General features: G+C 37.9%; 1 protein-coding gene across 2 annotated transcripts in view; it reads left to right on the plus strand.

The window, feature by feature from the left end:
* Nucleotides 1-26,873, plus strand: part of cux2b (cut-like homeobox 2b) — a 186,503-nt gene that overhangs the window by 157,538 nt on the left and 2,092 nt on the right. For both annotated transcript variants that reach the window (XM_048209083.1, XM_048209084.1), the window contains exons 5-21: nt 1,727-1,858; nt 2,199-2,337; nt 2,702-2,778; nt 2,865-2,931; nt 10,624-10,672; nt 12,708-12,812; nt 13,076-13,273; nt 14,151-14,209; nt 14,288-14,336; nt 14,885-14,984; nt 15,913-16,560; nt 17,302-17,400; nt 18,696-19,513; nt 20,942-21,107; nt 22,731-23,018; nt 25,116-25,304; nt 26,046-26,322. In XM_048209083.1, coding sequence (XP_048065040.1) covers nt 1,727-1,858; nt 2,199-2,337; nt 2,702-2,778; nt 2,865-2,931; nt 10,624-10,672; nt 12,708-12,812; nt 13,076-13,273; nt 14,151-14,209; nt 14,288-14,336; nt 14,885-14,984; nt 15,913-16,560; nt 17,302-17,400; nt 18,696-19,513; nt 20,942-21,107; nt 22,731-23,018; nt 25,116-25,304; nt 26,046-26,322 — 3,460 coding nt within the window. The remainder of the gene's footprint in view (nt 1-1,726; nt 1,859-2,198; nt 2,338-2,701; nt 2,779-2,864; nt 2,932-10,623; nt 10,673-12,707; nt 12,813-13,075; nt 13,274-14,150; nt 14,210-14,287; nt 14,337-14,884; nt 14,985-15,912; nt 16,561-17,301; nt 17,401-18,695; nt 19,514-20,941; nt 21,108-22,730; nt 23,019-25,115; nt 25,305-26,045; nt 26,323-26,873) is intronic.

Here is a 26,873-nt window from a genome sequence, read left to right on the forward strand (position 1 = left end):
ATTAATAATAAGGATCATGAACAATAACAGATTTTTTTTTGTATACAATAACATCAATAACAGATTCATTTTGATAACAGTATTATTTGAGCTGCGCGCGCTGAATGAACACCCGTAAACTGAAGCGCTTTGCTAGAAGGTTAATTAACTCAACAGGACACATCCTATGGTAATTCATATATATTTATACAAGCTATACATAAAATTACAACTTATATTTGCACAAAATCATGCACGCATGTACTTGAACTAAGTAATGTAGTCAGCTGGTGTCGTGAATTTGTTCATCCTGTAACACGCCGAAACACAGCAACTAGAATTCATAATATTTTCAAATAAATCAAATAAATTTGAAGTTCTGACGACTGTTGAAACGGCTAACAGCACCACATATCCAAGATATATTATAAACTTGTTGTGAACCTTCTGAGAGCGTTTTGTTGGCCTTCCTCTGGTAGTTGTAGCTGCTGTCACCATAGACTTAAACAGGGCGCGCAGCTGTGACCGGTCCCAAATATGGCGGCGGGCATAGCGGAAGTGACGTCTTTGAAACCCATGTATAGCGTAGACAGGAAGTGAGGTGGGAGAGAGAGAGGGGGACAGGATCTGGAAAGGTCTGCGAGCCGGGACTCGAACTCGCGCTACATGGCAGTGCTGCCCACAAGGCTATCGGCACTGACATTGCTCAATGTTAATGCATTAACTAATGCTAACTAATGGGACCTTATTGTAAAATTGAATGTTACCGATGTTTTACATAGGAATGAGACTTAACATGGCAAATTAAATAAGCAAATTTTAAAAAATCCGGTCATTTCACAATAGGAATCCACAGGATCAGGAGTTTTAGAAGAGGGTGAAAAAGTTCCCCACGTACGTTTACCACATTGACTGACAGAAAGCTGTTTGGTTTTAAAGGTCCCGTTTTTCGTGTTTTTTGAAGCTTTGATTGTGTTTATAGTGTGCAATATAACATGCGTTCATGTTTCGCGTGTAAAAAAACACAGTATTTTTCACATAATTTACTTATCTGTATACCGCTGTTTCCACTGTCATAAAAACGGGCTGATGACTTCCTTGTTCTATGAAGTCCCTCCTTCAGAAATACGTAACGAGTTCTGATTGTGCCAGCGGTTCCTGTGTTGTGATTCGACAGCAGCTTGGCGAACCTTGCCCGGAAAGGTCACGCCTCTTACCATAACGTGGAGATGCACGCGCTCAGTGTTACTGTAAACATGTCTTTAATTTTACCCTATCAATTTGAGCCGGAATCAGACCCGGTGATTGGACTGCGGGATGAAAATAACAGCGTTTCGACGACATGGCGACAAACACACTCTACAAACGCAACTCTTGTGTATTCCTGTGGGCGGAGGTTAGTCAAAAAACTGTTTTAGTGACGTCATTAAAGAAGGAAGTAGAGGGATGTAGTCCAAACTGGCCGTTCGATGTAGGCGACTTCTGTTAAATAAAATATCTCGCTTGGCATTGAACTTTGAGCTTTAAAATTTTACAGATTTTATTTATACTCTAACAACAACATTACACACTAACTAAAGTTTGAAACATGGGATCACGAAGAACGGGACCTTTTAAAGTGACTTCTGTGTGAGCGCTGCTACATGAATCGCTACACTATTGAGCTCTTTTCGCCCACAAAATTTAGCTGAACTTCCGCTAATGTGGCCGCGCATTAATGTAGCTTTGTATGTGTGTGTTCGTACAGATCCAGCTCCGCTGCTGGAGGCCACACAGGAGCATCTGGCAGAACTTCAGCGTTCGGCCCCTGACGGTGATGCTCTGCTCACAGAAATCTCTGAGAACTGGAGGAGACACCTGGAGTGCCTTGACAAAGCAGGTCAGAGTCTACACACGCTCACACACATTAAAAAAGTTACATACATACACTACCATTCATAAGGCATGGGTAAGATTTTTTTAATGTTTTTGAAAGAAGTCTTCTGCTCACCAAGGCTGCATTTATTTGATCAAAGATATTTATATATATATTACAATTTCAAATAACTGTTTTTTATTCGAGTATATTTTAAAAGGTAATTTATTCCTGTGGTGCAAAGCTGAATTTTCAGCATCATTACTCCAGTCTTCAGAAATCATTCTAACACTGTTAGGTTGCACTTGTTATTCCAAAGAGAATGTGGACTGGTTACAATGTTCATTTAAATAACTGTGTTTAGAACACATAGAGGAGGGGTCTGTTACCGTGGAGACAGGGGAGGCGTCGACACAGCGGCCCCACATGATGACACCAAACAGCACACAGAACGCCCAGGATGGAGATGCCCCGCTCCAAAACCATCAGGACCCGCAGGAAGGGTATGTGACCCACAGGAAGATTTGAAAGAATTTGTTTTAGTATTTTAACTGCTTACTGCATACTGCCTGTGCTGTATCTGTACATAACAATGTGTGAATGATATGCTGATTGTTTGTCACAGTCGAGTTCATTGCATTATGGGATTCCGCATCTCACACTGTGTACTCTGTTGTATACTCTGCATACTTTACATACTGCAGAAGTAGTACAAATAGAATGCTACCGTATTCTGTCACCAAATAAGATGTTTACATGAAATAAGCTGTGGGTTTCCAGACATCCATTCAGCGGCTTCATAATTTCTCAGCAGGGGTTTCAGTCACTTCCTGTTCTGATCTCTGCGCTGTCTCACCGTTTCCACAGGGAGGAACATGAATCAGACATTTCGCTGCCTGTCAGACTCGGTCAGGCTGAGGACCGGATCAAAGCGCTTCAGTCATGTAAGATCTATATCAAACACTGAGGTCATCTGAGGCTTGATATAAGGTCAGAGGTCAATAATTGCACCCGTTTCTCTGTCTCACAGCACTGAACTCGGCCCGAACGGAGCTGCTGGAACTGAGGTGTAAATACGACAAGGAAATGGCGGAAAAGTAAGACACTTATTCACGGTGGCAACTGAAAACATGTGTCCATGTTATGCTGATGTTGGTTATTCATTGAAATAGTTTCTGTGATCCATCTCAAGCTACATGTTTGATTTGTCTTGCAAATGAGTAGTAATGGAGCATCTTTTTTCCTCTCTGTTGCTTCTGTGAAGACTCCAATTTACGGCACACAAAACCTGTATCTCCAGTCTGATCCAAAATTGAACTTCTCTGACACTTGTTAAAGGTTTAAAGTTAGTCAAATACTCAACCTTAACTCGATCAGATGTTTTTTAATGCATATCTTTGTGATTCCTTACCGAAACCAGCACAACCAGCTCACGAGGGTTCAAAATCTCTCTAAGGCTGCTTTCACACTAGCTCTTTTGGTGCGCAATCGTACTAAATCACGAAAACCCAACTAAACTAAAACTCAGAAATTTAAAACGAAGAAGAATGTGAGCAACTCGATCCATTTTGGCGCCTTTTCCTTCATAGCCGCTACAGTACCTAGCAACATGGCTAGCTTGACGACGCAAGTGTACCAAGGTTCGGACCCAAATAATATAATGTGAACAAGGGAGGAGGTGGACCAAGCAATCAAACAAAGTGTGAAAACACCCTAAAACCCTTGAGAATAGTCTGTTTCTGACTAAGCTGGGTTGCATTGGGTTTATAATGTTTGTAATTAATAATAATTCGTAATTGTATAATTTATAAATTATAATAACTTATAATAATTATTCTAATATTAGTATGTCAAATTTTTTTTTTTTTTTTTTTTTTTTTCTCATTTTGTAGGAACTTTATCTTTGAGTCATTTTTAATTGAATTCAAATTTGATCTTTTGCCAGTATCTGTCAGGTTGATTCATGAATTATACTTTTTTATATATATATATATATATATATATATATATATATATATATATATATATATATATATATATATATATATATATATATATATATATATATAATATTTTATCATTTTTAATCTAATTTTGTGTAAATATTTTGACTGATGTGCAGATTTTTTGTAGGGTGACCAGATTTCTCATAGACGAATATAGAAATACGGGACGGGATGTACAGGCAACCCCCCCCCAAAAAAACGAATTTCTTGATATGAGAATTTATATTTTATGATAACAATAGACTATATAACATATAGTTATTTCATTTTTGTTATATAAAAAAAAAACAAAGAAGCAAATTACAAACAATAGGACAAATACGATCAGAGATGCAAATGAAATAAACTATGTTTTTTAGGTACAGTAGGTTTATTTAACATGCAGTATTTGACATCTTTTGTTTGATTAACATTAATGACACAGACAGGTATTTTAGGCTGCTGTCACTTTAAGACCGAATGCTTGGATCCACTTGGATACACTGACACGTGTCCGGTTTTCACTGAGCTGTTTACATTCACTTAAAGGATTAGTTCACTTTCAAATGAAAATTAGCCCAAGCTTTACTCACCCTCAAGCCATCCTAGGTGTATATGACTTTCTTCTTTCTGATGAACACAATCAGAGAAATATTAATAAATATCCTGACACATCCGAGCTTTATAATGGCAGTAATGCGTTACCAAATGAGTATGAGCTGAACAAAGTGTCTCCATCCACATCCATCCTTCATAAACATACTCCACGCAGCTCTGGAGGGATAATAAAGGCCTTCTGAAGCAAAGCAATGCGTTTGTGTAAAAAAAAATCCATATTTAACAAGTTTTGAAGTAAAATATCCAGTTTCCAGACCGCCTTCCGTATTCTTCAAAAAGCTTACGCTGTACGTCCTATGCCTTCCCTATTCAACTTACAGAGCTGACGCAACACCAGTTCCGTTTTTTCCGTAATTTGAATATGGAAGGCAGTCTGGCGGAAGCTGGATATTTAACTTAATAAAACGCATCGCTTCACTTCAGAAGGCCTTTATTCACCCTCCGGAGCCGTGTGGAGTATGTTTATGATGGATGGATGTGGATGGAGACACTTTCTTCAGCTCATACTCGTTTGTTAACACATTACTACCATTATAAAGCTCGGATTCGTCAGGATATTTATTAATATTTCTCTGATTGTCTTCGTCAGAAACAAGAAAGTCATATACACCTAGGATGGCTTGAGGGTGAGTAAAGCTTGGGCTAATTTTCATTTGAAAGTGAACTAATCCTTTAAGCCATAACCGACTGTATTTATGTGAGATACTCCACATAATGGGCATTTTGACAACTGTGCCTCTATTTGACCATTCAGGAGTAAAGTTGAGAGAGCGCTTCTGTTGTGTATCATTCAGCACGATACCACATTGTGTTCTTGTTTTAACAACTTACTGCGCAAAAAAATCGCGTTCCAGGGGGTAAATTTGTGTTTTTGGTGGGGCTCTCCTGGTAAAATTCGCATTCCAGGGGCTTAATATCATGTTATTTGGGGTCGCTTCAACCCGCGGACATGAAAAACAACCCGCGGAAACAGTGTTAAAGTAGCCCAACTCTGCTGGAAATCCGAAGACTTGGCATCACTGGCTCAGCGCTCTCTAAAATCCCACCTTCACTAACTGTTAATCGTTAATAAATTGTGATTGGATGGTAATTTGGTTCTCCAAAATATACCATGACCTGATTGGCAAGCTTTGATTAGGCTATTCTAGCGTGACTGAATTGAAACTAGGCCTACTACTCTCTTTTATGATCACCTAGCAAAAACAATTTAGGAAAGAAGAAATACGGGACAAAACAAGATTTTTTTCAGAATAAGTCAGGACACTAAAAATAGAGCTGAAATACGGGACTGTCCTGGGAAAAACGGGACATCTGCTCACAATAATTTTTTGTCACAGTCGAGTGCATTGCATTATGGGTTACCGCATATCACACGGTGCACTTCACAAAATATTATGCACATACATGTAAAATATTATAATTACAAATTAAATAATATTACATATTTCCTTTACAACTTAATGCTCATGCAGACCTTTTAAAATTAGCCCTCTGTATTCACCGAAATATGACTGAAAAGCGCTTAATAGATTTGCTCTATACAGATTGTCACAATCGTTTCAGAACGTCATATTAAACCTGAAATAAATCCGCTCCAGTTCAGACCTGAGATAATAGATTTCCTTCTGAGCTTTGTTTAGTTCAGATCAAGAGGATATTTTAATTTCTGTTCAGCTGACAAATTTTCACCTGATTCTCTTTCTGCAGCGTACGGCGGCCGCTGATGATACGATTGCATTAGCGATCTTGACTTAGACAGGCAGCAGACTTAGAAAGTTAAAGGCCCGTGCGGCTCGCAAGTGCGCTGAACGGCCCTCTCTTCGGACTAAATTTCTCTGATTGTGCTCTTAAAGCGAATCTCGTCTAATTGAGAAGGTATCTTTGTTTAGCGCAACCTCAGAGACTCGCATGTTTAATCAATCTTTCACTTCTCTTTATTCCGCTGCCTCTCCACCTTTTGAAAATCAACTCCCTGATGGCTGAGAGGAAACTGTTGAACTTCAAACAAACCTTATGAATAATCTCCCCGAGACGCTATTCAAATGAGAGCTCTCTGATTGTGCCGAGCGCGCGTGTGTGGGCATGTTGGGATACGATGATGCCGAACGCAGCGCTAGATAAGATATGACTCACTCGACTCTAATGACAGCAAACCTTGCATTTTAGTGACTTCAGTGTCTCCCTTAAGAACTCTTGAACTTGTTCATTTATTTATTTCTTCTATTTGTGGTTTACGGGGTTTCTCTGGAGTGCAGCACAAAGGACACTTTTTAGGCAGATGCGTGTGCACCTCGGTGTAAATACCGTGGTTGCGTTTGGGGGTTTTCAGTATTGTTTCTGCTGTGTGATGTAGCACTGTATAATATTTGTATCCAACATCAGTGTTTTCCGATATATATAGTGATTGTGAAAGAGACATCACATCTTTCCATTGTATCATCTTCGCTTGCCGCAGTCAAAAACATGCATGAATGTTCAATCTCATAAGGCAGTTCTTTTAATGAAATAGACTCTAAAACTCAGTTACCAGTTTGAATCAGTCTGGTGAATCTTTCTCCTAATGAACTTGCTGAATCCAGAACTTTTACTGGATTCACATGTGAAGTTCTTACTTCCAGCCATGTCCCACTAAAAAAGAACCCCCCTCCCCCCTAAAAAAGTTACTTGATGTGTTTTGTATGTTTTGTGAGACTTTTGTGAGTTTCAGTACATATGACAACATATAGTTTAAAGATTTTTTTTTTTTTTTTTTTTTTTTTTTTACAAATGTATAGATTTTTTTATTAAAAAATATTAAAAAGGCATTTTACATTTACACTACCGTTCAAAAGTTTGGGATCGGTACGATTTTTAATATTTTCAAAATAAGTTTTGTCTGCTCACCAAGATTGCATTTACTTAATTAAAAGTACAGTAAAAACAGTAATATTGTGAACAGTGATGGGAATAACGGCGTTACTTTTTTCAGCAACGAGTAATCAAACGAATTACTTTTTCTCCCGTTACAACGCCGTTACCGTTACTGGCAAAAAAAAATGCTGCGTTACTATAATTAAGCGGTTTTCATCTGAGTAGGCTCTCTCTTAGCCATAGGACCTGCAAAGCTTTTTCTCTGGTGTGTGCTGCAGTTAGTCATACTCAAATATAAGTAATTATAAGTAATAATTATGAATGTGATAAAACACAGCAAGGAGACATTTTAATTGTTTATTAATAAAGTAATGTTTTCTGAATTAGTGTCGGCTGCAAAAATTGACATTTCTGACTCTCATCTTCTCCGCAGAGATGCACATTTCATTCGGATTAGGCTGCATAATCAGAGTAGGCCTAGCCTATTTCTTTTCGTTTTTAGATATTTAAAGCTTTCTATAGATATATTTCTCATGTCTGCGAGGCAAGCAGCCTCTGAGTTTCGGTTCTGTAGCCTGTAAGTCGTGCTCCAGTTCACGCACCAGTGATCGCGCCCGCGCCTGCCATGAGTCTGCTATATTTCCTTCTTATTTATTAAATCCAGGCAATTGATTGATGAAACATTGATTAAAATTAAGATACAATTTTTACAAAACGAAATTCACTTTAAAGAGAGGCTTTCTATAAAACAAAACTTAATGAAGTGGTCAAAATCGTGTCTGACCCCCTCCATGTCTCCCGATATATTGCGCATCTTATGATGCATCTTACTCATGCTGTTAACTTTTCATAATCAAGTAAATGAATTTAAAACATAACATATGACTATTTAAACATAAATATGAAACTACATTTTCTTTAATGGCTACCAACGCGTATAGTACAGTACAGAGAAATTTCATGTCATTTTTCTATTGGAATATAATATAAAATGTAATTTATTCCTGTGATGCAAAGCTGAATTTTCAGCATCATTACTCCAGTCTTCAGTGTCACATGATCCTTCAGAAATCATTTTAATATGATGATTTGCTGCTCAAGAAACATTTGTTATTATTATCAATGTTAAAAACGGTTGTATACTTTTTTTTCAGGATTCCTTGATGAATAGAAAGTTCAAAAGAACAGCATTTATCTGAAATACAAAGCTTCTGTAGCATTATACACTACCGTTCAAAAGTTTGGGGTCAGTAAGAATTTTTATTTTTCAGCAAGGATGCATTAAATCGATCAAAAGTGACAGTAAAGACTTTTAAAATGTAACAACAGATTATATTTCAAATAAACACTGTTCTTTTGAACTTTCTATTCATCAAAGAATCCTGAAAAAAAAATATTGTACACAAATATTTTGTACATCTGTGTACAATAAATGTTTCTTGAGCAGCAAATCAGCATATTAAAATGATTTCTTAAGGATCATGTGACACTGAAGACTGGAGTAATGATGATATTATGATGTAAATTCAGCTTTGATCACAGGAATAAATTACACTTTACTGTATATTGACATAGAAAACAGTTATTTTAAATTGTAATAATATTTCACAATATTACTGATTTTACTGTATTTTTAATCAAATAAATGCAGCCTTGGTGAGCAGACGAAACTTCTTTATAAAACATTAAAAATGTTACCAATCCCAAACTTTTGAATGGTAGTGTATGTATATAACATTATATAATCTGTAATTATATTTATGTACAGAATATTTTACTAAATTAAATATTTAAAAATATGTTACTATTTTTAAATATTTTTAATCAATTTTTATTTTTTTAAGTTAAAAGTAAAAGTTATTCATTTACACTTTAAAAACAGTTTATTGTTAAACACAATATGTTTATTATTTTTGTTTATAAACAATTATCAATATTACTGTTTTAGTTAATTTATAGCATCAAGGGTCTGTTAACTAGCTAATAGCTATGATAGTTTAACATTAGCAATCTTAATGTAGTCAACTACATTCAACAGCTATTTACTGTTCTTTAAAGGGGACCTGTTATGCAAAATTAACGTTTACATGGTGTTTGAGCGTAAATGTGTGTCGGCAGTGTGTACACAACCAGCCTTTGATAAAAATCTACCAACACCTTTTTTATCCCCATCCCCATAAAGCATTCAAGTAGGAAATGTTTTCTTATTAAAGTTACTAAAGTTATTCTGTCAAGAGCAGTGTGTGATTTTCTGCTTTTCTTTTTTTGTTTGATTCATATTAACAGCATATACAGCAGTACGTACTGTATATTACACTGCTGTCACTTTAAAGGTGCAGTGTGTAAATTTTAGCGGCATATAGCGGTGAGGTTACGAATTGCAATATAGAGAAGCTACGGTGGCCAACACAGGACAAAGATGTCATCGTCTGAGACAGCAGAAAGTAGCCAGTCAAGCATAACCTTGTGTGTATTTGACAGTTTAAGGGCAATAAGACGTGAAAGAGAACTTCACAGGACATGCCATCTGACATCCAGCTTTCTGTGCGCATGCTTCAGGTGTGTGCGTTCAGAAAACCATATATCGATACTATATAACCATAATACTGCGATAGACATGATAATCAAAACCAGATGTTTTAGTTTTTGCCAGAGTATCAGAGGCACGAGACTCCGCCCTCTTCTAGAAAGTGGGGTGGGGAGCAGCAGCTCATTTGCATTTAAAGATACATGCATGAAAACAGCATGTTTTTCCCTCCACTCAAAAATGGGCACTTACAAGATGGTTTAATAAATGATCTGTGGGGTATTTTGAGCTGAAACTTCAGACACTTTCTAGGGACACCTGAAGCCCAAAGTATACTTCAGTCGTCCGCCCCCGTCCACCGTCCGCATGACATAATTTTCGTGCAGCCCATTTTTTGTAGTTCGCATACTACAGCGCATATGCGAGTGGCTTGAGCGCTTGAAAGCAAAATCCACTAGATAGTGCTTACGCACTGAACGTCTTTCTGGATTCACGGCCAAATGAGTATACTTTGAAAGTCTCGTGCGCTGACCTGTGCACAAGACGGAGGGAACACAGAAAATGAAGTATACCCTGGCCTTGAGACTTTTTAATATTACATCTTGTAAAAAGGGGCATGATAGGTCCCCTTTTAATTACTTTATATGAAGCGTGTGGCTTGGCAAAAACAAACTTCCTCACGTTGGTTCCTCAAGTTTACCTGTTACTCTGCACTTTTTATCACTGGCATGAATCTGTGTGCAATTGCATGATGTGAGCATTAAACGTGATGGCGGTTTGATGTTTAATGTGTGGTTTGTGTCTTCCAGAGTGGAGGAAATGGGAGCGCTAATGGCGAACCTGGAGAAGGCCAACCAGGTGAGTGCGGTGCCCTCCTCTCAGCCTTTGATTGAGACGCTGCGTCGTGAAGATAATCACCTTCGTAATCAAGCTTTGAGTTTAATTAGACGCCCCTGCAGCCCCTCTTCCTCCCCCACCACCCTCCTCGTCCTCGCTCTCGCAGGCCCGTGATTACCCGCCACTCTTTCCCATGGTGCCGTGCGAGCGGCGGAGGACAGGAGAGAGAGAGATGGATGCTGAGAGACGAGTGCGATGTGGCGAACGAGGAGGGCTGTTAGTTACCTCATTGCGCTGATTGCTTCCTTTTTTTCCACTGTGATTTGCTTTTTCTCCCTTTGCCAGCAGCTCTTAGATAAATGATTCGAAAATGAGTCATTAATTAGCAGGCCGAGTGTGACAGAGCAGGTAAACAGTTTGAGAAGAAAGTGCCTGCAAGTAAACACGCACCTCAGCAGAACGGAGGCAGACACGCGCTCGCTCTCGCTGTTTTACCTGCGGATGTTTCTCGGCACCTGTAAATCTCATCTGATTGGGGTTTCGAGGGCGTTCTTGTTCCATTCGGCCTGATTGTTCATTTCATTATGGATCTCTGAGAATGTTTGGCCCTGATTTGTATTGATGCTCAAATTGCCTTCCCAGTATTTTAGAGCACGCTGTCCTAAACAGTCTACGTTAACAGGGACTGAGAAAGAGACACTTTCAGCATGCATAAAAATATCGAAGTGAGCGTCATTTGCCTTTAAAAAAAGATTTGACAAAAAAACAGTTTGAATTGATAAAACGGTGAAACTCAAGACAAAAAGTATTAACACTAGAGTTCTACTTATAAATGTGTGAATGTCGTTGCGTTAGGTATAAAATATCAAAGCAAGCGTCATCCGTGCTCAAATGCTGCGGGAACTTTTTCTGGAAACTACGTCCTCCTGGGAAGCTCCTGTGTACGAGTTGGAAAGTCATAATTATGATTCTCATTCAAGTGATTTTGATGTTAAAGTAAAATTGGATGTGTTTGGGAAATTCTCTCTGTTTTCGCCTTATTGAAAAACACGGGAAGCTTTTTTTAGCATTGAAGCGACAAAAAAAGATTTACTTTAGGTGTGCAATTGATGCTTTTATCATTTTTGTGCTGCTATAATGTAAGTTGGGAAAAGTAGTGTAGTCGCTACACAGGAGTAGTATATTATCACAATTCTTAATCCATATTGACCTTTTAAAGCCTGACAGAAGTGGTCAAACAGATTATTAGACAAAATATTTTTTTTAAAATTGAGGGTCATATTTGATACATCAGACTTTTATGGCTCAAATTATGATATAGTGAGAATATGGTGCTCATACTCAAGGAGGAAAGAACACCTCAGTTTTATTTACATTCCCAAACTGAGCAAAAATATGCAATATTAAATGGCCGAAAAGATGAAATGCTGATGCTTGTAATATAAATCAGTGAGATCTTTATAGCAGACTCCTTGCATATATGCATATAAATATCAGCTTTTACTCTATATCTGCCAATAATATGTCTTTGTTAGTTTTATGATCATAGCTCTGTAGTTTTAAAACATATAATGTAATGCAATACAATGATTGAGAGATGAACAAACAAACTTTCCTCAAAAACCTGATGGATCATATTTATACTGGCATTTTAACATGATTTTTCTGAAAGTGATGTCTGGATAATCAATTAAACCCAAGTTGCTTCAGTCCAGTAAGTGTTCATTTTGAAATATTACTAACAATATAAAAGTTATTCTTATGTTTACTTTTTCACATCAAAAAGACACGTGAAGCATGAGCTGAAGGATACTAAAAGACCTTTTGCTTTCTTAAAAAGTATAAAATATCAATCTGACGACAGAAGGCATGTAGTAGATCGTGTGCAACAAGTTTTTATCATGATGATAAATTAGAAGCCTTAGAAATTTGAGAATCAAAGTTTACAGGGTTAAGTGCGATGCAAGTGTCTAAATACTTCTTAGGGTCATGGTACACACAAGCTGGATGTTCAGCTCCTCTATAAAGTTTTCCAAACTTGTCTGTTTGATGCCAGAGAGCGGATTTTGCCCAGAGGGAGGTGGAGAGGCTGAGGGAGCAGCTCGCCGGCACTCAGAGCACTTCTAAAGCCACCGGCCCATCAGAAGACCGACCCAAGGAGGTAAGAATGAGTCTCGCTTTTAGTTGAAAGCCGGACGACTCGCCTCGCTGCAAATTGCCACCTTAACACGGCCAATCTGAAAGGGTTAGGGAATGATCACTTGCTCCCACGCCACTGGAACCTCATTAGTGGCTCTTTGAGGCGATGTGATTATAGGAAGCCAGAGAGCAGGAGGATATCTTGAAGTTGAAAAGACAGTTTCATGTTGGCCATGCCACTCCCATCCCCCTGATCTCCTCCTCGCCTTTCATTTGTCGTCTCAGGAGAGGGAGCGCGACGAGCGAGACGAGGGCTCGCTGTCGCGGCTGGAGGTGGTGCTGTTCTCCAAGGACAGAGAGATCCTCAGACTGCTCGAGAATGTCCAGAGACTCCAGTTCACCTTACAGGAAGTCCAGGACTCATCAGCCAATCAGATAGCAGAGCTGGAGCGGCAGCTGGCCTATAAGTCAGAAGCTATAGAGGTGAGAGTATCCCTCAACTTCAAACTTCATTAATTTAGCTATAATATGAGGTCAATATATTGTAGTTTAAAAGTATACATTTACCAGCAGCTCAGTTGTTTCCATGTAACTCGATGATCACTGCTGCAGATTTGTTTAGGTTTAAAGCAGCTCATATACTACTCACATTTCCTTCATTAACATTTGCACGTCGTTTATTAAACATTTTTGACTAATTTGATTATGCTTTCAGATACCAATAAGAGTGTCATATGTATTCCATTTTACGGTTTACATTTACAGTACTTTTTTTTAAAGAAATTAATATTCACTAAGCATGCATTAAATTGATCAAAAGTGACAGTATTTCAAATAAATGCTGTTCTTTTGAACTTTCTATTCATCACAGAATCCTGAACAAAAATGTATCATGTTTTCCACAAAAAGCACAACTGTTTTTAACCTTGATAATAATAAGACATGTTTCTTGAGCAGCATATTAGAATGATTTCTGAAGGATCATGTGACACTGAAGACTGGAGTTATAATGCTGAAAATTCAGCTTTGCATCACAGGAATAAATTACATTTTAAAATATATTCAAATAGAAAACTGTTCTTTTATATTATAATAATATTTCACAATATTACTGTATATCAAATAAATGCAGCATTGGTGAGCATAAAAATATTTTTTAAAAATCTTACCAACCCCCAACTTTTAGCTGGTAATGTGTTTTTAAAGAATAATTTTGATTTTATAGGTTGAGACTACAACTTTGTTAAAACTGTTAAAAACAAACATATTGGTTGTTTTTTCATCTGTTTGTCGTTTAGCTTCTGCCATGTAATGTTTTATTGATGACCCATAATTAACTTCTTGATTTGTGTCTGTACAGACCCTGGAGGCCAAACTACAGTCCCAGATGGATTATGAAGAGATCAAAACAGAACTCAGGTGAGGTTTCCAGGAGCACACACTATAGCGCTGACGTATCAGGATGATGATGTTAACGTATCGTTGTGTGTCCTGCAGCATCCTGAAAGCCATGAAACTGGCATCAGCCAATGGAAGTTCATCCCAGGTGAGTCTAACGAGTATTATTCCTGTAGAGAGCTTTAGGATTATTTAACAGCTATGCATTATATTGGCATAAGGTTACTGACCCGCTCAACTAAAAGACAAATAAACTTCCCCACGAAAAACAGTTGCCTGCATCTGTCAATGAGGAAACGCCACAGTGATCTGTGTGAACGGCTCACTAGCGTCATCAATTATGTAGATCTGCATTGATCATGAGGTGTGTGTGTGTGTGTGTGTGTGTGCGTGTGCGCGTGTTTTTGTGACATATCAGGACACAAATTTGTATAATGACATGGGTATAACATAAGTATTCAAGGAGAGGGTGACTTATGAGGACATTACCCCATGCATGTCCCCATTTCTCAAAAAGCTTATAAATTATACAGAATGAGTTTTTGTGAGAAAGTAAGAATGTGCAGTTTTCTGTGATGGGTAAGTTTAGGTGTAGGGCGATAGAAAATACAGTTTGTACAGTATAAAAACCATTACGCCTGTGGAATGTCCCCACAATTCACAAAAACAAACCTGTGTGTGTGTGTGTGTGTGTAGGAATCAGCCAAAACTGCTGAGGCACTGCTGCTGGACAAAGACGCCTTTCTGCCCTCTCACAAATTTCTTGTGGATAAAGTCAGAGTGTTACACAACAGCGGTAAGGATGAAAACTTATTTATAAACTTAGTTTATTTCAGCTGGTTACCAAAGTAACATTTCTCATTTTCATTTAGTTTAACTTGATCTACTAAAATAACAAACTAAAACTGAAATAAGAATTATATAGACTTAATATAAATATAAATAAATATAATTAAATAAAAATTAAACTTAATATAAATAAATAAAAATGACAAACACACACAAAAAAATTACTAAAACTTTAACTAAAATTAAAATGAAATGTATGGAAAATATAATAGTATCTCAATGATACTACAATATAGACATTTTATGTGGTAAAATATGTTGTATAATAATGCTTACCTGTATCATGCTAAACTATATATATTGTTTTTTATTCATTTTTTTCTATTTTAATTTATTAATAATAATGTTTATTATTTGTAATAAACATAAAATATTTTGTAATAAAATAATGTTAATGTCACACATATTTTTGTTTAATAATTCTAAACTGTATAAATGGCGTATATTGAATTATTTTATTTTATATGTATATATGTATAAATGATTAATTTAATATATAATTATATGTATTTTATATATTTTGTTTATTATTGTTATTAAATAAAATAAATATAATAAAATGATGATTAAATAAGATAATTAATAATTATTTATATTTAATACATTTAAATTATTTTATTTTATATGTATATATGTATAAATGATTTATTTAATATATAATTGTGTTTTATATATTTTGTTATTGTTAATAAATAAAATAATTCTAATCTTATTAGATAATGTAATAAATAATTATTTATATTTAATGCTTTATTTATTCAGTAGCTGGGTCAATCATTACTGTCACATTAGCGGCATTGAATATGGCTCATCCTGTCAGATTTTATAGAAATATCAATTTTATCAAATAAACACATTTTCTCTCTCTGTCTAAGATGAGGGTCATTCTGAGGACTCTAGTAAGGATGTGAGTCGCCCGGCGGGGTCGTATTCCTCGCCTCCAGGAACACTGCCCATAGATGGCCGCACATCCTCCAGCCCAGGCCCGCCCAATACTGACACGCCCTCCTCCGCCCACGAACTGCCCCGCCCCTTCTCAGTGTCGCCCTTCTCGGGCGAGAAACTTCCCGGAGATCAGCTCCTGCAGAAACAGCTCCTGTCTCCCCTCTTCAAAAAAGACGGCAGCTCCATCATGGCCTTCCCCACCGCCCTCTACGCTGCCAAAGCGGCCCTCATGTCAGCCAATCAGAACGCCTCTATGCCAGTCACTATGGAGACAGGCATGCCAAGTGACCAATCAGAGAGCGGTAGCTCAGGGGGAGGAGGAGACGACGACCAGTTGGACACGGCAGAAATCGCTTTTCAGGTCAAAGAGCAGCTGCTGAAACACAACATCGGTCAGCGCGTGTTCGGCCACTACGTGCTGGGCCTCTCGCAGGGCTCGGTCAGCGAGATCCTGGCTCGACCCAAACCCTGGAGGAAGCTCACCGTCAAAGGCAAAGAGCCTTTCATCAAAATGAAACAGTTCCTGTCAGACGAGCAGAACATCCTGGCTTTACGCACCATCCAGGTTCGCCAGCGAGGTGAGTGGACCGAACCGACCCCGAGAAACTGCAGCACTCATTATGGTGGCTGTAGGAAAGTCCTGCCTTTCAGTGCATGTGTATATATATAGATTTTAAAGTAAGAGTTAAGTTTGGGTTACAGTAAATACAATATTAATGGAATCCTTTTAAATCACCATAAATGCAAGACAAAAAATACTACCATATCAACAATATCACATTCATGGCCCTAAAAAATGGGATTACATATATTGTTTTGATTTTAGGTGAATATGATCCTGAAATGTTCTTGACAGGTTTCAAGAGAGATCACAACCAATATTATCCACCTGCTGTGTCCTTCTAATTTGATTCCACATTATGGAAGATAAATGGGTTGTGAACTGTGTTTCATGTCTTTGACCGATCCCACAGGCCTATCTGTCATCCAGAAGATGTCTCTTCCCTCTAAACCCCACAGAACCGTTTCAGACCCCAGAGAGAATCAGTCCAGTTTCCTGTACAAACATTTCTATCACTGTATTTGTGCACAACTTCCGCACTCCCTTCCAAACCCTGTATTTGTTGTGATGCTCTCACAGCTCTGTTTTCCTTCTCAGTTTTGAAAGTAAAGCTTTCACGTGTTACCGCACCCTCACTTGATGCCAGTTCTCAAAGGCGGCCATTGATCTAGCAATCAAACGCAAGGCTTTGGAGCTGCTCTCTGATCAGCCGGCCCACTCACCTCACCTCCTCTCTCTCCTTTACCCTCTCCGGCAGGGAGCATTACTCCTCGCATCCGAACTCCTGAAACTGGGTCAGACGATGCCATCAAGAATATTCTAGAGCAGGCCAAGAAGGAGATCCAGTCACAAAGAGGTGGGTACAAAGACACGAAATCCACAGGCAGTTTATGAATCACACACTGCTACCTACACAATAACACACAGCAGTACTGAAACGGACTTTGATCTGCGCATATGATTGTTTTGCGTAATGGGATGCCTGATGTGTGTATGTTTGTTGGATCATCTACTCATGGTCCAGAATGACTTTCTGCACTGTGGGAAAAATGAAAATAAGATACATTTACTTGAGAAGCAAAATAGAGAATATAATCATATCATAAACATATGCTCTGTTTTCCTGTTTCCCATATAATCCTTATCAATATTGACAATAAAACACATTTTAGGCTTAATATTAAGAAATATGCATTGTGCTCAAGTAGTAATCCAAATAAAGTTATTTATAATTTTTATATCCGTAAGTCTCGAGATATGTCAGTAAATATGTTAAAGGTGTGGTTGATTATGATTTCACTTTAGTTAGTGTGTAATGTTGCTGTTTGTTCATAAACAACATCTGCAAAGTTCCAACGCTCAAAGTTCAAAGCAAAGGAAGATAGTGACATCACAAACCCTAAAATTTAAACAAACCCCGCCCACGAGAACACGCAACAAAGGGGGTGAGGCCATGTTTGGCTGCTCTAGAGAAGAGGAAGAGTTGTTGTAGTAGAGTGTTGTTGTCATGCCGTCATTTTACGCCGGACTGCTTCACAAATGAGGGTCAATTCAACACTGGATTTGCACAAAAGATGAACATGACGGCACATGCTAGTGGATGAGTTGAATCAACTCCACAGCAACTACATAAATTTATCCACTAACCATTCAGAAACGTCCAGTTTCATTCTAAAAGTTGTAACTTCTTCCTGAGTCTCTCCATCAGTGTCGACTCCGGTTTGAACAATGTAAGGCTGAACACAGTTACTGACAATCCTCATTTTGGCTGCGTGAGATTCTCCAGCTTTGTTGTTGTTGAGCAACCGAAGCACGAGCTGTTAAAGCTCCGCCCTCTTCTGGAAAGCAGGCGGGAGCATCAGCTAATTTGCATTTAAAGGGACACACTCAAAAATGACGTGTGTTTTTACTCACACCCAAATGGGGCAAATTTAACAAGCTATAATAAATGATCTGTGGGGTATTTTGAGCTGAAACTTCACAGACACATTCTGAGGACACCAGAGACTTATATTACATCTTGCGATAGGGACCTTTAATATATTTGTACTATACTTAGTATGAAATAAATGTATTTTAAATACTTTTTTACTAGGGTAGTACAGTGGGGTGGTAGTAATGCGTCTGTTCTGGTCTGTGTGTATTGGACAGGTGATTGTAAGTCTTCTCTGGGCTGTTCATCGGGCCGTAACAGCTCTGGAGGAAGTAGCAGTTCTGACGAAACCATCAAGAGCATTTTGGAACAGGCCCGTCGGGAGATGCAGGCGCAGCAGCAGGCCCTGCTGGAGATGGAGGTGTGTGGCCGGACGTCCACCAGTGAGCGTCTCGTTCTGCAGGATCCCACCAAGTGTCAGCCGCCCCCCACGCCGCCCTTCATCAAGCAAGAAGAGGGCACGTCCGTGCCGGTGTGCGTGTCCAATCCCACTGGCAGCCCTCAGGCACCTCTCAGCGTCCTGTCACCTGCCGCCTTCGTCCAAAACATCATCCGTAAAGTCAAGTCGGAGATCGGCGAAGCCGGAGCGTATTTCGACCAGCACTGGTCCACTGAGCGCGGCGCGGTCGTAATGGGTATGAGTGGCACCCCTCACCCTTTCACCTCCGTCTCTCCGTCGCTCTCCTCCTCTTCATCCACATCCATGCCTCGTCCCTGGCCACGGATGGAGAACGGAGACTGCCCTGCAAACGGTGAAGAAGCGTCCGCGCCAGAGGATGAACCTGTATTGGGCCGGCAGGTGGAGATCAAAGTGGAGCCGGACGCGTCCGTCAGTGGCGAGGCGCCCTGCGGAGGAGGACGGGTGTCGTACTTTCCCACCTACATCCCTCGAACCCTGAAGCCCACCGTCCCGCCGCTGACCCCAGAGCAGTACGAGATGTACATGTACCGTGAGGTGGACACCCTCGAACTCACCCGGCAGGTGAAGGAAAAACTGGCCAAGAACGGGATCTGCCAGAGGATCTTTGGAGAGAAGGTAGGATTGTTTTTGTGTCCTAAAAAACAGCACAGCTGGAGAGAACGTTTCCATTTTATAACGAGTCGAAATCAAAGCAATCAAAGGCATGAAACTATTTTTTTCCACCAAAATTTGCCACAAATTTTATCTTATTGTGTGGAAACAGCAGAAATCTGATTTGGGATCTGAAACGCACATCTAAACATTCATATCTAGTTCTCCTTTTAAGTTCAGAATTTGTTGTCATTAAATCATTATGAAATATATACTTTGTTAATACATGTTTCTGGTCTGTTTGTGAACGATTAATCTGTGCATATTATTCCAAAGACGAAATGATACCACAGAGCTTGCCTTGCAGTTATTTTGGTTTTTGTTTTTCAAGAATTTGAGCTGATATTTCTTCTTGTCGGTCACCTCAACCTGATTTGCATGCAATTGCAGTGCAATTATACTCCGTCTTATACTTGAATCCATGCTAAATAATATGAATATACTATGGTAAAACTTTGGAGATAATTTGCATTTGAAATATAATATAATATAATATAATATAATATAATATAATATAATATAATATAATATAATATAATATAATATAATATAATATAATATAATATAATAAATACAGTGCATCCGGAAAGTATTCGCAAAGATTTTTGCAAAGATTTCAAACAAACTTCTTTCATGTTGTCATTATGGAGTATTGTTTGTAGAATTTTGAGGAAAATAATTAATCCATTTTGGAATAAAGTGAAAAGTGAATCGCTGTGAATACTTTATTAATATAATATTTTATAATTCCAAGCTGAAAAAAAAAAAACTTTGGTGCCCTTTATACACTGCTGTTCAAAAGTTTGAGGTCAGTAAGATTTTTTGGTTTTTGAAAGAAGTCTCTTCTGCTCACCAAGGCTGCATTTATTTAATCAAAAAAAAAGTAAAAACTAATATTATGAAATATTTTTACAATTTAAAATAACATGATCTTTCATAAATCATTCTAATATGCTGATTTGCTGCATTTGCTTTGCAATGTTGAAAACAGTTGTGCTGCTTCATAATTTTGTGGAAGCTTCTATACATTTTCAGGATTCTTTAATGAATAGAAAGTTCAAAAGAACAGCATTTATATCAAATAGAAATTTTTTGTATAATTTTAAATGTCTTTACTGTCACTTCTGATCATTGCATCTATTCTGAATGAAAGTATTTCTTTAAAAACAAAACTGACCCCAAACTCTTGAGCAGCAGTCTAAGTTCAGTAATGAGCTGCTAGCTGAAGCTCTTGGGTTGCGTGTTGTCTTTTGCAGCCATCTAGTGGTCATTAGAATAGTTGACAGTGAAAAGCAGTGGGGTTTCTGTTCTGTTATGAAGGGAAGCCTGTGTTATGACATTACTTCAGACTTATTTTTTATGTCTCATCATCTGTCTCTGTCTCTCTCGCAGGTGTTGGGTTTGTCTCAGGGCAGTGTGAGCGACATGTTATCCAGGCCTAAACCCTGGAGTAAACTCACTCAGAAGGGACGTGAGCCCTTTATACGCATGCAGCTCTGGCTGCTGGACCAGCTGGGTCACGGACTCAACCAGCTGCCCAACCACAGCCACAACCAAGGTCAGTCATGCTTACTGATTACAGTCGTCTATCAGTGGATATATTAGGGATCCGCTGATATATGCCTGCTTTCAAACGCTCCCATGTGTAACTGTGTAAGCACTCGGAGAAAAGATGTCTACTTACAAAATGTTTTTGAAGCGTTGATCAGTGTAGACAATCACAGACTTATCTGTTGAGCGCGTGAACACAATGGCCAATCAGAGGTGTTTAACAATCCGCTCAACAGCGCTCAAAATGCTAGGGAGAAATGCTGGTGTCATCCAGGGCCGTGCACAGACCTTTTGAGGGGCATGTGCTGAAACTGGAAAAAAAAGGGCACGATATATATATATATATATATATATATATATATATATATATATATATATATATATATATATATATACAGGGTTTCAGGGCTTCTTTAAAAATAATTACAACAGCAATCTTCTGTGAGCCATGTGTTTGAACTTCACTGTGATCCAGGGATGTCCCTCTCAACACATTAATACACACACATTACATTCTGCATTATAAAATATAAAGAAGCACAGTGACCTGATGATTCTGTAATGTTTTTTAGTTCCTACAACATTACTGTAGTAAAACCATGTTTTACTATGTTTATACATGTGAAGAGCGGGGAGTATACAATACTAGATTAAAAACATTATCTAGCGAGCAAATACATATTAACATCGTAAACATTAACCATACTGTGTGACCATATATAATACGATTAAATGTTAATGAATTAAGTGTATGCAGATAGCCATCATAAATCAAAGAAGAAATTCCTTAGAAATATATTTTACCTAGCTGACGACGGGGATCACTCAGTCGCTTTTTTGTCAAATTCAAATGCAGTTACGCTGGGTTTTTGACCAGCGAATATGTGCAAATGTGCAATTTGTCCGCATCACATTAGGCTACGTGTTACGTTGTCATCAATAGGTTATGAGCGCTCAATTTTTCCTGTTGTAAAATACGTTTGGCCACAATCTCAATTTATAAAAGATGTAATACTACTGTACTGTATGCACAGGCTATTTAAGGCTATTTGTAGGCTATTGGTATTGGCTATGACTTAGAAGGCAAATGCTAGCCCCCTCCCTGTCTCTCCGCCGCCGGTCTCAGGCCTCAAATGGATAAAATATGAAACTTTATAGACATACTAATGTTTCTTTCATAAAGACAACGTTGTAGCCTACTTATTCAAACAACAAGATATTTATTTACTGTAGCAAGACGTTCAGCTGCTCTGCTGTGGAACTTCAGTTCGCTGCACTCAGGGGGCGGAGTTAAGAGGTTTGACTGACAGTTTGAGCGGATCCAAAAAGATTTTGTCACAAGCAAAATTTTTCAAGAAAATTCATTGATTTATTCAAGAAAATAAATAAAATAAAACACCTCCAAAAAAAAAGGCACTTCGGAGTGTAAGGACAAAAAGGGCATGTGCTCTGCACAGGTTGAGCCCTACCTGTGCACGTGCCTGGTGTCATCACATTTTTAAAATTTCAGTGCCCAAGTCGGTACTAGTGGGAATGCTATTGCATAGTTTTAGTAGTTTTATCATAACTAATAAACCTTAAATGCCCCTGACTGTAAACACTAATATCATCTTTGGCTGTTGGTTCTCAGATAAGAGCCCCGTGACGACCCGCTCATCCCCGTCCCCTCCTCCGAGTCCTGAAGACGGACACCCCAACATGACCCTGGAGCCCGTCAGTCTGGCGCTGGAGAGCAGTAAGGAGAACCAGCACCCTCAGCAGGTGGAGCCTCACGGAGGGAAGAGCACCCCGGGCATGACCGTCCCCCAGCAGCCCCACACACCGCTGGGGATCCAGGAGCTGGTGGCCATGTCGCCAGAGCTGGACACGTACGCCATCACCAAGAGAGTGAAGGAAGTTCTGACGGACAACAACTTAGGTGATTTACTGCACAATGTACACAGCACTTTGTGAACAACAGAATTTTAGTACATGTATGATGCATAAACTTGGGAAAACGAGATCCAGGCTGATAATAACGTTGATGAAAAATAATTGATTCACTACAATTAAATTTAGCCTCACACGCAGCTTTAAATATTTAGTAAAACCAAACGGTAAAATAACTTTCTAAAATCTGAGTATTGTATCCAATAGATGAAAATTAAATACCAGAAAGAAAGAACAATAATTAAGACATTTGCAGATGAGAGAGAGAAGCAGAAGCCAAGGAGAGCAAAGGAAGACAAAGCTAAATTATCAACAACTCAGTCCATATTATACCATAAGCATACAGGGAAGTTCCCAACCCACTCAAACTGATGTTTTTGTTAAAATAAAAGGTTAACTGATTTCACCCATTACGTCATCCACTGGTCCAGTGTCAAAAATAGCTGTTTTAACCCTTAGGGAATTTTGCAAATCTTACACTGTTAAATTTCAGCAGACATATTTTGATCAGATTCAAATGAGCAACTAATTCTGAAGAACATCACTTCTGCAGTGCTTGGCAGGCGTCCAGTATCTAACCACAAACGTGGAACACTTGAAGAACAATTGAATATAACAAGCATACATACTCTTAAATATAAAATAAGAATAACCATAAGGGTACAATAACAAGTAAATACTTGAAAACATGATAAGAATTAATATATATAAAGTAGAAGTACATAAATACATGAAATCAAAAGTAAAACTGATCAATCATAAGCCATAAACGATTAACATAAATATTAATAAAATGCATGAATATGAATATCGACCATTTCGGATCCACCAATGTAAAATTAGCATTTTTGAGTGAGATACACTATTCAAATGTTTGAAGGAAGTCTTTTATGCTCACCAAGACTGTATTTGTTTGATCAAAAAACAGTAAAATATCGTGAAATATTATTACAATTTAAATTAACTGTTTTGTATTTTAATATATTTTAAAATGTCATTTATTCCTGTGATCAAAGCTGGATTTCCAGCATCGTTACTCCAGTCTTCAGTGTCACATGATCCTTCAGAAATCATTCTAATATGCTGATTTGCTGCTCAAGAAACATTTCTGTTTATTATTATCAATGTTAAAAACAGTAGTGCTGCTTCATATTTTTGTGAAAACTGTGACACTATTTTTTTACATAATTCTTTGATAAATATAAAATATTAAAACATTTATTTGAAATTGAGATCTTTTGTAACATTATAAATGTTTTTGCTGTCACTTTTGATCAATTTTATGCATCTTTGCTAAAGTATTTATTTATTTATTTAAAAAAAAAAAGTAATCCAGTTTTTAACCCATTCATTGAAACGGATACTTTGAAACTGATTCATGTCAAACTTACAACTAAGGAGAATCAAAAGGACTGTATGAGCTGCACGAGTCTGGATAAATTGACAGTCACGATTTTAACATGTAATTTACTAGAGGTTCTGACTAAATGTTAATTGCTGCAGTCTATTTAAAAATATTTAATTAATTTGATTTTTTTTTTTTTTTTTTTTTTGAATAAATGATTCAATGACTCAAACACAAAGAGTTTCATTACTGGATGAATCAGTATTTTTGAACAAATCTTGTGAATGAATGACTCAGTGACATTTTTTTTAAACAGCCCCTTGTCGCCACCTACTGGTGTAACAATGTAATTGAAACAATCGTTATTTGAAGTTATTTTCAAGAGGTGATTAGTCCATTTTAATCGCTACCATAGACATCAGTGTTTATATCTGAACTATAAACTTTTAACCCAGTGCTTCTGTGATAATAGGAATTATTGTAAGACAGAAATAATGATCCTGTGTGGTTGAAAAGACTGTGAAGCTGTTTCATATCTACACATGACAACTGCTCTCTCTGGGTCAGAGGCAGTGATAAAGCAGATCTGAATGTTCGCTGGCATAGTGTTTGCCATAGCCGAATCATTATCATTAGGAATAAGTTTGCATGGGGGTTTGAATCAAGATCATAATCTTTTAACAATTAATCATACAGCTCTAGACTGTAGCCAGATCAGTACCTGTATATGTATTTATGCAGGTCAGCGTCTGTTTGGAGAGAGCATTCTGGGACTGACCCAGGGTTCAGTGTCTGACCTGCTGTCCAGACCAAAGCCCTGGCATAAGCTCAGTCTGAAGGGTCGGGAGCCGTTCGTCCGCATGCAGCTGTGGCTCAACGACCCGCACAACGTGGACAAACTCAGAGACGTCAAGAAAATGGAGAAGAAAGGTGAAAGAACAAACATCAATTCAGTTTTTCAGTGATTCTGCATCAGTTTTTATCATGTATTATTACATACACTGTAAAAAAGAAACAAATTCTTACTCTGTATTTTTGTCTACAAATAATAATAAATTATTAAATCAATACACATTTACTTGATAAGCAAAATTTAAGAGATTAAGTCTTGTTTACTGAAACAAATCACCCAAATTTCCCTTTGAATTAAGTTGGGGTTTTTTTTACCCCACACAGATTTTTCTCACTTAATTATGATTTTTTTCAGAAAATAAGACTTAACTTCTTAAAGGCCTGTTCAAAGCAAGAATGTTAACTATAAAAATAACTATTTTAGCATCCACACCAACACATGATATCATTCTGTTTATTCTAAGTGTGTGTCTACCACTTTAAAGCAGGATGGATTCTGATTGGCTGTCAGTGTTTTTACCATTCATCAGCTGGAAAAAATCATTGTGAAAGTGATTCTAACTATATTGTGTCTCTGCCGTTATCTTATAATATAATATAATGGATTTTTAAATCCATATCTTTATTGTTATCGTTATCGTCATTGTCCTTGGTGTGAATGATCCTTAAGTCATTTTGCTTCTCAAGTAAATATATCTTAATTTAAGCATTTCATGGAAAGCAAGACAAAAAAGTGGATGACCCATGGAGTTAATCATAACTTCATCTCAACCACATAACTGCTTAAATACAAAATGTCTCTCTCTTCCTTTTCTCCAGCGTATCTGAAGAGGCGATACGGTCTGTTGAGTCCCAGCTCAGACAGCGATTCCCCCGGCGCTCATTCTGACTGCATCAGTCCGGGTCTGACCCCGCTGGAGTTTTGCCCCTTCAGCCAAGCCAAGAAACCCCGAGTGGTGCTGGCGGCGGAGGAGAAGGAGGCTCTGAGGAAGGCGTATCTCCAGGAGCCGTACCCCTCGCAGCACACCATCGAGATGCTGGCCGCCCAACTCAACCTCAAAACCAACACCGTCATCAACTGGTTCCACAACTACAGGTCAGAATCTGATGGGTTTTTTTTTTTTTGCTACTTACCTAGTAAAAAGATGGCTAAAAGAGATGTCAAAGTTGTATCCAAACTGTTTGAAGCTTTAAATAGGAGTTTGGCTCCACCTGCTGGACATTTGAGGAGATAGAAATTGAGAAAAAAGAGAACGTCTACACCAGCACAGTGGCAAAGTAATTTTTTTTCAATGATATTTTCTTAATTTTACCTTTGGTCCCCTCAACCAGAGCACGCTGTAAGATATAGTATCCCACAGTGCAAAGTTCTCGAACTGGAAGTCACATCAGCAGCAAACTCTTTCTTTTTTTTTATCCAAATGTTAAAACATTTTATTAATAAACAGGATTTAAAATGTTAATTTTCAGATGATAACTGAATTACACATGCAATGTAATGAGATCCAATGTTATTGTAGTATTATTTATATACTGTTTTCAGTTTTCATTTTAATTTTAGTTGAAGTTTTAGTAATTTTGTTATGGGCTTTAATTATTTTTATTAGTTTATATAAATATATAGTTTTAGTTTGATCAAGTTTAGTA

Source organism: Megalobrama amblycephala, linkage group LG12 (genome assembly GCF_018812025.1).
Source record: "Megalobrama amblycephala isolate DHTTF-2021 linkage group LG12, ASM1881202v1, whole genome shotgun sequence".
NCBI classification, from domain to species: domain Eukaryota; kingdom Metazoa; phylum Chordata; class Actinopteri; order Cypriniformes; family Xenocyprididae; genus Megalobrama; species Megalobrama amblycephala.